Raw genomic sequence first — 11,193 nt, forward strand, 5'->3', positions numbered from 1 at the left:
CATTAAAAAAAATACATGAGACTTTTCATATCTTTTTGACGCCTCTACCTAGGAGAAAAACATGACCAAAATACATCTCCCTTGAAACTGTTCCACTTTTTTCATCTAAAACATTTTTTCCTATCATAAAAACCAAGCGAGATATTTCAGATGGTCGAGTTAGGTGGGACACCCTATATATATCTCCCGCACGACTTTTTGCGTGATGCAGGTTTTGTAATTTTGTAACTTCTAAAATCCTGTCTCCCGTGCGTGCAGCCGACAGCCGTCCAAGGACTGTCGACGCTCGCGCTTCTCATCTCGGAGATAGCGATTTCCCTCGAGGAATACAAATCAGCGAACGAGCAATGCGGAGAGAGCAATTTCAATCGATCGGCCGAAATGGCATTCGAATTTGACTTCAAGATAATGAAATTTTAATGTTATCATTGGCGGACGGAAGGTTTCGCAGCTATGTATATGTGTATATATATATATACACACACACATATATATACAATCCTTGACGTAACTTCGACTAAATGCTAATTAATTTAAGGAGATCCTAAAGTCATCTGTCTTACCGATTAAGCGCAATAATTTTTGTACAATTATTTTTTCCACGTTTATAAATTCGAAAATCATTTCTAGGATTAAAGCATATGTGTTTGTGAAGTGGAGTTTATGTCGAGAATGAAAAAAAATTGTTTAAATTGAGATCTTTACCATTTCTTACGGCTGTTCTACAATGTGTTTTTTGTTTCCTGTTTCTTGCTGTTTGTCTCTGTTTGTCTCTTGTCTTTTTGATCAAGAAGGCAAGAGACAAACAGCAAGAAACAGAAAACAAAAAGCACATTGTAGAACAGCCATTAGTCTAATATGGCTGTCCAATATGGCAATATTAGAGTTGTCAATATCGTAACATTTGCTTAAATAAAAGCTTTGCAATCTGTAGTTACGAAATTATGGTCCACAGACGTAGTTCGCATGAACAAACAACGTCGAGTTCTTGGAATTAGACTTACAAGTACATCTACTTTCCGTCACTCGCCGAATTTAATGAAACTTGATACATTTATAGAGCAGACAAAAATAATAGACACGTATTTTTTTATATCGACAAAGGTACAAGTTTGAGGGTGGAAATTACCCTTATTGTGATAAACACGAGCACATAATTTCTTGCATTTTAGCTTACTCTATTAGAGCTACTGCTAAATTTTAGAGGTGATAAGAGGCTATCATGTTTTCTGGAAGCAAATTCAGTGTAAAAAATGTAGAATTCAAAATAGCAGACTCAATATGGCGACGTGTTGAAAAAGAAACAATCTTATCTCGTTCTGTACCATTGCCGATATAAAAAAAAAATACGTGTCTTATTTTTGTCTGCTCTACAAATGTACCAAGTTTCATTAAATTCGGCGAGTGATGGGAAGATAGATTTACTTGTTAGACACTTTATCGCGACGAATTTATTGTACGAGAAAATTGAACGTGCGACTGCGTGTCATCATAATTGCGTGAGATATTGGTGTGGTAATATATAAGAGATATGTCGATGTACTGTAAAACAGTGATCTCTATTAATCTCGTCAGAGTTCGGGCATTTCACTTTAGGATCCCCTTGATCGTGCAACGTTCACACTATTTTGTTAACGTGGATAGAGTTATTTGCCGTTTAATGTGTATGATAAAAAATTTAAAAATTAGATCAAGGACGACGAATCGTACAATTGAAAATTTTGCTTTAAAAAATTATGCTGGTTCAATCAATCGTCAATAATTAAATCGATTATTAATTCTTTATATGATGTCTTACTATCTTATTAATGAGGATAGAATTAGTTACATTGATTTGCAAGGTTCCAAACACGGATGAATTCTACAAATCGGTAGTCGGAAGTCTTGAGCCCAGTTCCACAATTCATAGTTAACTCTTAACCGCGCGCGCGCGCGAGGTTCAATTTATTCTTCATCTCTTTCCAATTCTAGAATTCACTTGTACATTAATAATAAAAGGTCTTTTACATCATCACATTTTTATACATAAAAAATATTTAAATTTTTAATAACTATATATTGTGCACATGTATATTACGAATTTGCATTTACGAATTATATAAGAAATTTAAAATAGAATTTCCAAAAATTGAGGAATGTGGAATTTTTTAAAAAGCATATCTTTTTTTCAGTGTAAAAAGTAATACCAGAAATAGTTATTACTTGTTGAAAATCAAAATATTGATCAAAATGTGGTGTTTAGTATTATTTGTTGTTTAACGTATGGAAGAAAAGGACGATGATATTAGATACGATGAATTGTACAAAAATCTTGTATCAAACGAGATTCTGTCAATTCAATTGCTAATTAACTTAGGTTTGTTTCTGCCAATGTAGATTAACTTTAATCTCGGTTCAACTTACTCTTCATCTTTTTCTAACTTTAAGAATTAGATTAAAGTTAATAATACATTATTGGTAGAAACGAGCCTTTTAGGCTCAGTTTTTAATTTTTTGATTAACATGTGGTTAAGCTTAACTTGATGTTTTATCCAATGAGTTTTGATCTATGATAGTATCATGGGTGAAGTCCATTGGGGTGAAACATCAAATTAAGCTTAACCACAAGTTAACCAGATAATGAAAAATGGGATCTTAATCGAAGTTAAGTTTAGTCGAAGTTATAAAGGAATCAAGAGGCACTTGCAAAATTAAATTCTTGTAATTTTTATAGAAACATAAATCGGCTTGTCTTGACTCACTTGTTTCCAGCAAAGGATACCTAACTCTTCCCATACGTTGATTGAGATCTTCGTCTTGCATCTGAACATTTAAAGAAATTATCGGAAGAGAACCGTGATTCATTTTAATCCTATCGAATGTGTCTCTCTCTCTCCCCCCTTCCCCACTATTTCTCCCTTTTTTGATGTAGCATATTCTAACAGATATCAGTACAAATCTACAACCTGAGTAAGAAAACGAGAGATACACATCTCTCAGATGAACAAAAAAATTACGATATCGGCGAGACACGTATTTTTGGCAATACACAGATTTAAAGGAATTATCAAGTAGCGCATAGTAATTAGAGAGAACCAAGGAAGTGAATTTCGTTTAAATGCATTATTTTTGACAACTGAAAGTTTATACGCTAAAAAGGATTAATAATGATAATACGAAAAAGATAAAAGAATATAATATATATATATATATATATATATAATATATATATATACATAACGGGTCGTTCGTTATCGCTTCTTATGCTATTTTACCATAAGTTATGTCTTATAAAAATAAACATTGTAAATCAATAAAAATTGAATCAGTTTTATTTTGTGTCGTGCGGTTATTGCGTTCTACTATACGTTGCATGGCGACTCGCTGGAACAAAAACGAATAGAATTTGAGTATCTCGATATTCGAAGTCTTTCTCTCACGCTGAACGAATGATCGCCAGCAGTGAAGGTAAATACACTCGTCAACGTTAATAAAATTATCGCATATACCAAAATTTACATAATTTCAAGTAAGCATGACTCCATGAAAAATGGTCGTATTTAAAATTATTTCTTTCCATTCTGAAAAGAGTAAAGTTTGTAGAAGAGCTTTCGATAAATTTAAAATCTTTACTTCCGCTCAGTATCTTTTCTAAAGTAAGGATTAGTTCAGGAAAAAGAGTTTAAAAAGGAAAAAATTGTTGCAAAGAGCTGAATTTTTGCATAGAGGTCTATAATGTTCTTTTTAACATATCAAACCATGTGTGAGGACATGGTCGACTGCGCCATCTTGAAAAAAATGTCGCATAAAATCGGTTTTTTGCAAATGTCTCAAAATTATTCGTTGTACGGAAATTTAGTTCGAAAATAAAGTTGATAAAATTCCCCGCAATTTCATTTCTTAATAAAGTACGCCTTAGAAGAGAGCTCGTACGACCAATAATTCTTGAAATAGATTTTTTTAAAGGATCTCTTATTTTCAAACATGTAAATTTGTTCTGTCTTTGCAAATATCTCAAATTTGGCTATACTTACGTACAATAAAATACATATGATAAAATCGAAAAAGTACTTAATTATCTACAAAATTGTGTATTATTGAATGTCATACGACCGATAATTCCGGAGATATTTTTTTTTTAAAGGTCCAGTTACACATCTATCGTAATGCTACTTTTTATAAGCGATTATAAGCAATCGTGATCGTAAAGAGCTTCACACATGAAATGTATAACAGAGCATAAGCATAACATAAGACTGTTGGACCAATGAGCATCTAGCATAATATCGCCATATTGATGTACATAAGATGTTCATTGGTTTAGCGGTCTTATGTTATGCTTATGCATTTCATGTGTGAAATCCTTAATAGCCGCAGCACAGACTCTTGCATAACGCATAACGCATAGTACATAAATGAATCAACCAATCGAAATTCTTCTTTTCCGTGGAATGGTTGGAATGGAAAGATTCTGATTAGTTGATTTGCTTATGCACTATACGTTATGCAAAAGCCTGTGCTGTGGCCTTAAGGAAAGAGGTTACCGCATAAATAAAGAAAATCATCCAATCGTAGTTTACGTTTGTTTTTATTACAGAAATGTGATTGGATAATTTTCTTTATGCATATGGTTATGCGGCTCTGCAAGTTTGTGTGCGCTCTTAGTGAGCGCTCGCTGCTATTGATGATTGATTGTATTCTTCTAAATCTAAAATATATGGTTGGACGATCTAAAAAAATACGCCAATAACAGTGAGTGCTTACTCAACTGTTGAATTTGCTGAACGCAGCCATTCTTTCTCCTACCCAGAGCGGTAACGTTCCTTCTCTCTCTCTTTTTCTAAAAACAAATATAATTTTCATAAATCAATTTTTTGTTATAATTAATTTTATTGTTGATTTTATTTTATTGCTTTTATGATCAAGGAAATACGTTTGATATAATAACCTTGATGAGTTAATAATAATAATATTATGTATATTGTCTGCAGCGATATGGGAATGGAATCAGATGGAGAGAGGAAAAGGATAGTAGGTAAAGAAAAAATGATTTTTTAAATTGAATAATATATTTTTTAATATACATTTATTTTTCATGTAACGCATCATTTACAATATTGTCTAAAGCGTATACCAATAATTCGCACTCGATAAGCGAAGTTTTATCATGAATTTCATGCAAGATTCTGGCTGCATTGGATTTATCAGTGATACAATTTTGACGTAAAATAGTTACAAATTTGTTAAATTTCTTATTGGCATCGTGTATATTCTGACATAGCCCGATATACACGTGCTCGATGCAATGTTCAAGTTTGAACATGAAGGCTACAGTTGATGGCTTCATGTACAAACAAGTATCGCGTGATTTCAATTTTACAATATCACTTGTTTTTTCAAGTTCCAGATCTCCAATCAATAGAGATGAAGTCATAGTTGACTGCAGGAGTCTCTCAATATCCACACGTCTCTCAATAAATATCTTCCACGTTGCATGAGATAGGATTAGCTGATTACCTCGATCGCCGCCAATAAGTAATTCCACAAAGGACATAGGTCCCACTTTGATTCCAATATCCAAATATTTATATCCTGTGGGTGTTAAGGCAAATCTCCTTCCCAAGATATGAGACGTAGAATGAGGTTTCGAAGATGATTTATTAAAAGATATACTACAGGAAAAAAAATTCAGATGAGAGAGCTAAAGTGCATTTAAAAAATTGTTATGCAATCGAACTTACTCTTTCTCCCACGCTTTATTTTGAAACGGAACATAAGGGTTCATATTCTTATGCATTTTCAGAAGCTATCTCATTAAACCCGACCTTTACAGAGCGATTAATGCAAGAACGGTACGAATGTACGTACATACCAGAGCTCTTTTCGTGTATCCCTTCCACTGAAATATAATACTAGCAAAATGAGTTCTGGCGCTAGTTTCGCGATACGACAAAGGCCGCGTTCAGCTGACTCAACAGTTGAGTAAGCGCTCGCTGTTTATGATATATTCTTTTAGATCATCCAATTAGCATTTTAGATCTGGGAGAATACATCAATAATAGCGAGCGCTCAGTTAACTGTTGAGTCCGCTGAACGCAGTCAAAAGAATGTTCAAGTGATATCATCCTCTTCTAATCTATACTTAGCTATGCGACTGTACATGTGCATTACCGTTTACTGCACATGCGCAATTATAGCCGAGTATAAGTTTGAAAAGGACGAAGATTCCACTTTCGCGATATCTTCATCTGTTTATGAGAGAGAACGCTGTCTCTCGGATTACTTTAACAAAGGCAGCATAGCTGCGCTCTCGTTCCAGTAGTATTATATTTCAATGATCCCTCCATACTTTTCAGTGCCGTCTTCAATATAGAATTTATGTATCTTTTTCTGTGTTACAAATTAAATAATGTAAGAGCATTGTATGTATCGAACTTTAAATTACACCACGTATACAAAATGAGTACAAATTATGTAATAGTACGTTAATCAAATTTAATCAATGTGTAAGAATATTTGAATTTTCTTTTGATTTTTCATGTTTTAATATACTTTATTATATTTGACTCTTATTCCCTTTATTCTCTCGTTATTGTTTTTAAATTAAGAGTCCTTCGTTCTTGTAATAATTTATTTGAGTTTTCTTATTTTTTATATACATACATGTAGGATGCTCGATACTACGTCACTGCCATCTCGAATGTTTGCCATCTAAAAGAATAACCAATAACAGCGAGCGCTCACTGTTATTGGTGTATTCTTTTAGCTCCTCTAATCAGCATTTTAGATCAGCGCATCAGATTGAAGACACTGGTATCGAATAGAGTATTGTGTTTCTAGTGTTGAATAATCAATCTGCAACAGTGCTCGACGATGCTTTCTAGAGAGCCTCGAAGAAAGAGAGTTGTTGGATTCACCCTGCATCCGATTTACGTCGTACGACGCACATCGGTTGACGAGAAATCCTGTGTTCTGATTGGTTGCAGAGCGCCGTACGACGCACATCGGTTGCAGGGTGAATTTAGCAAGTGGCAGATTGCACGACTTGAATGCCCGCGTCCAATCAGAGGAATCGAGTCACGTGACGCAGTTTGCCACTCTCTCCCTTTAGAGGCGCTCTAGTACTCTCTGTTGTCTTTAGTCTTTGTATGTCGCGACATTCGCGTCAGTCGTGAGGTTCGTTCACGATCGAAGTGACTTGTGAGAAGCGTCGTTGCGTTCAAAGGCAGAAATAATCAGGTGAGTCGTTTCGCGTGCGATTGCGACCGTCGGTTAAACTACGTACGCGTTTCTCGTACGTTTTCGCCAGAAAATCGCGAAAAACTGCGAGAAATATCGCTTTGCGATGGAAAAATGCCGAGGCACGAAGAAGTTTGCACGGACGCGCGTGACTCGGGCTGGCGGGGGGCCGCGGAGTCGTGCTCGTCTTGCATGCCTCGGGAAAATGCACTCGGCCTGCCGCCATCTTGTTTATTGTGCGTGCTTACTTTTGGAGGGAAATTATCGTCGCGGTACGTCCGTAAACGCGTCGTGAGGTTTCGTTTTTCTCGTATTCGTTTAAATCACGTTTCATCCTGTAAAATTTCGTATTCCTCGATCCCGGGAGAGAATCGCGTGACGGATATCCGGCGATCGGTCCGGTTTTCTTTTTTTTTCCTTTTTCGTTCCGCCCTTTCTCTTCCTCTGTCTCCCCCCTCCCCTGCTGCATAGTGTATGCGTGCGTTGGTATGCATGGCGGGGGTCACTGATTATAGCTTGCTCCCGCTTTCCCCCCTACCACGCGTCTTAACATCTTAACGTATGTATCTTGATGCTTTGTCTCACTAGGGACAGAGGTCCGCAATTAGAAGAGAGAAGAAAACAACGAAAGCTCGCTCATCGTCATGGCACGTACCAAGCAGACAGCTCGTAAGTCAACGGGTGGAAAGGCACCCAGGAAGCAGCTTGCCACCAAAGCGGCACGTAAAAGCGCGCCGTCCACTGGAGGCGTCAAGAAACCTCATCGTTACAGGTATGGCTGTGTATCTACACACACAAGTATAAACTTATCTTTGATAAATTGTTTGTTTTGAAAATATCAAAGATGTGTTTGTCAATTTTAAAATACTGAATAATTCTTTGTAACAATTTTGATAGTAATTCTAATGTAGAACTTGTGAGAAAATATTAAATATATGTAATTGATATATTTAATGTTAAATATAATTGTTTCAGAGTAAAATTTGATATCTTTGAGAGAAGGAAATTTAAACAATTTTTTTTTTTTTTTAAGAATGTTTCTATTTCGAATCTTCTTTTCAGGCCCGGTACTGTAGCTCTGAGAGAAATCCGAAGATACCAAAAGTCCACGGAGTTGCTCATCAGGAAATTGCCGTTCCAGCGTCTGGTTCGTGAAATCGCTCAGGATTTCAAAACCGATCTACGTTTTCAGAGCGCCGCTATAGGCGCCCTTCAGGAAGCGTCGGAAGCTTACCTGGTCGGCCTGTTCGAAGACACGAATTTGTGCGCCATTCACGCCAAACGTGTCACGATCATGCCAAAAGATATACAACTGGCACGGCGAATTCGCGGTGAACGCGCTTAAACCGTTCACAAACAATACACAGAGCGTTCTCATTTTATTATTATTTCGATATTGTATGTTTCTAAACAATCTCAAATTTTTCTTGACTCTCTTCCGTGTATATTTATCATAGTTAACACACTGCCAACTGCTGTAATAGATACCTGGAAAAGACGAATAACAAGTGAGTCTTAATTAGACTTTCAAACTCGGTCAGATGATTCACGATTCATACAATGATTAAGAAAAATTACAGGTTAAAAAACCAATTGTAATTTATTTTTAATATGAAGTTGAAATTATAGAAAGTTATTATTTTTATTTTATATCCGGATTAACAGAAATAAAACACGTAGCATATATCGCGTAGATTTCATGGTATTTTTTTTTTGTTTGATAGAACGCCAGGTATTAGCGCTTGATTTTACAACGATAGTTGTATTGCTTTATGGGAGCAAATCTACATTGTCCTTTCAACACTTCTTTACATACAAACAAATTTACTTACCGGTATGCACTTTTCGTATAAAGGGATATGTCTACATGTATTGAAGAGTGATAGAACAGAGAACAGGTAGTTGATTAGTTTATTGGTGATAATATTACACGTTAAACGCGCATATAGTTCGATTTGCATTAGTTCTCACTCCTTAGAATTAAAAAAATTTACTTATAGTGGATTTCGTGCATATTACGTATATAAATATTATATTGTAAGCTTAGAAACTAAGTAAGTGTTTCATGTATCCCTAAGGAAATGCATTAATAAATATCTAATCATAAACATATTATTGAAAATACGACAAGAGGGCTGCAATTGGCACTGCGCAAAATTTTTTTCTGCAAGCATGTATGGAACGTACACATTATTCACTGCGAATATTGAGAATCTGTAGCTCACATATGCTAAAGATTTTCAGTACTTGCGATGAACAATGAAACGCAATCGTAGATGGCTTTTTTTTCGGCTGTCGCTATTGATATTGGCTGCGTTCAACGGAACACAACCGTTTTATGATTATTTGCTGAGATAGGACCATTCCTCTTGATCTAAAAGCATAACTCGATCAGCGCGAAAAAAAACTTTCAACTGTTGCAAAATAAACGTTCTGCTGAACGCAGCCATTAATAAAACGCGCGCATCTTCTATTGAAAGCTTTTTTCTCCAAATGTAATCCTCTTGTCGAGTTCGTAATTATAAGTTGTAATTATCGTAACGATTATAGTACTAACCAAAAATGATGTAACGATACGACAAAATACATTTTCTAATGGATGTAACAAACTCTTTTATCTCTTTATAATGTATACTGAGTGGCGCAGGAAATGTACTGTTTTATTATCCAATTTATGGGCTTTGGGGAGAATTTTGTAGCAGTTTTTGTGTGCCAATTTCATTAAAAATTGATACATCGGATCAATGAAATGGTATAACATTCGTGCGGCATCCTATGTACATGCACGTATTTGTGTATATGTACATATTGCGTATTTTTTAGGTCTGTTTTCTGTGGCTGAACTACAGTACACTAGGGTACACTTTAGGAACACTTAAAGTGAGATAGATATACGTTTGATATTTGTCGAAAGCTAGAGAGTTCTAGAACAGTCTAGTGCAGGAACAGAAAACAGACCATTTGTTGACATGATATGTGTATTTATATGGATACATATCACATTGTATGTGTGTGTGTGTTGGGCTCTAGACTCTAGAGCCGTGCGAGAGAGAACACGCGCGCGCGCGCCTGTGCAAGCGTTTGCACGTTGCACGCCGCTATCGATTCGCGCGAACCGACCGACGATGCGTGTGACGCGCGACGTCTCGTATGCATCGCGTCCCACACGATGCGCAAAAATCTAACACGAGCGTGTTTACTATCTCGCTCGCTCGATTATATAGACCGGGCATCGATCTCGCACGACTCGCGATTTCGAAAGGTCGATCCGCGGGGCGAAATAGTCCTGTCCTATGCCACAGTCGGCAGCCTCGCTATATTAGCTACATTATCGCACGATAATAGCCGTCTTTCTCCCGTGTAAAACAGTAGCGTCGCTTTTCGATAACACGCCGCGTACCTGTCAGTCTGGCGCCGTCTCGCGCTTTTTTCCATCCCCCACCCCCCCGCCGCGACCTGCGGTTGACGGGATAGCTCGACTCGACGGCTCGACCCCGGGGATCAGCCGAGCCGAGCCGAGCGGACGACACGACGCGACGAGAGAATTTACGCTTGGTGTAATTAAGCTGTGAGTACTGTTAGTATGCATATATCCATCCTCCCCGTTGCTCATGCCCGGGGGCGTGAACATGGGACATGGGACTATCTCGCGCGGATAATCTATAATATCTATATATTCTATGTTCTATATCGCGAGGACGCGCCTGGACGTCGAGTAAAGTGAGTGATACTCGATTTTCTCGGTTTCTCGACGAACGGTCAAAAGAACAAGGCGAGAAATAGAGTCTATGTCACATTACGCGTTGGAGACAATGGAGTCTGAGGAATTGGAGATTGGAATTCGATCAGTTTGATCATTTTTATTTTAATCCGTTTCGTGTTCCGATCGATTGAATTCCGAATTCAATTCTCACTCGCGAGTGCAACGAGAGGCTTAACGAGCGGGAGGTCGCGCTCGCGGAGACAAAGCTCTTT

The 11,193-nt window shown here is 36.9% G+C and overlaps 2 protein-coding genes across 3 annotated transcripts in view; both read left to right on the forward strand.

The window, feature by feature from the left end:
- Nucleotides 1–7,101: 7,101 nt before the first annotated feature.
- LOC108766571 (histone H3.3) lies at nt 7,102–9,328 on the forward strand. The gene is made up of 3 exons (XM_018515941.1): nt 7,102–7,218; nt 7,807–7,990; nt 8,281–9,328. Exons 2-3 carry the CDS (start codon nt 7,863–7,865, stop codon nt 8,561–8,563), a joined length of 411 nt encoding a protein of 136 aa, XP_018371443.1. The 5' UTR covers nt 7,102–7,218; nt 7,807–7,862; the 3' UTR covers nt 8,564–9,328.
- A 1,189-nt stretch (nt 9,329–10,517) lies between these two features.
- LOC108766569 (histone H3.3) overlaps nt 10,518–11,193 on the forward strand; it is a 7,737-nt gene continuing 7,061 nt past the window's right edge. Inside the window, exon 1 of one of the 2 annotated variants that reach the window (XM_018515939.1) lies at nt 10,518–10,786. The gene's annotated coding sequence lies outside the window, so the exon portion shown is untranslated. Of the gene's footprint in view, nt 10,787–10,825; nt 10,939–11,193 lie in introns of those variants that run through there. The other variant, XM_018515940.1, reaches the window with a different exon arrangement.

The sequence above is a fragment of the Trachymyrmex cornetzi genome, unplaced genomic scaffold (genome assembly GCF_001594075.2).
Source record: "Trachymyrmex cornetzi isolate Tcor2-1 unplaced genomic scaffold, Tcor1.1 scaffold607, whole genome shotgun sequence".
Lineage (NCBI taxonomy): Eukaryota > Metazoa > Arthropoda > Insecta > Hymenoptera > Formicidae > Trachymyrmex > Trachymyrmex cornetzi.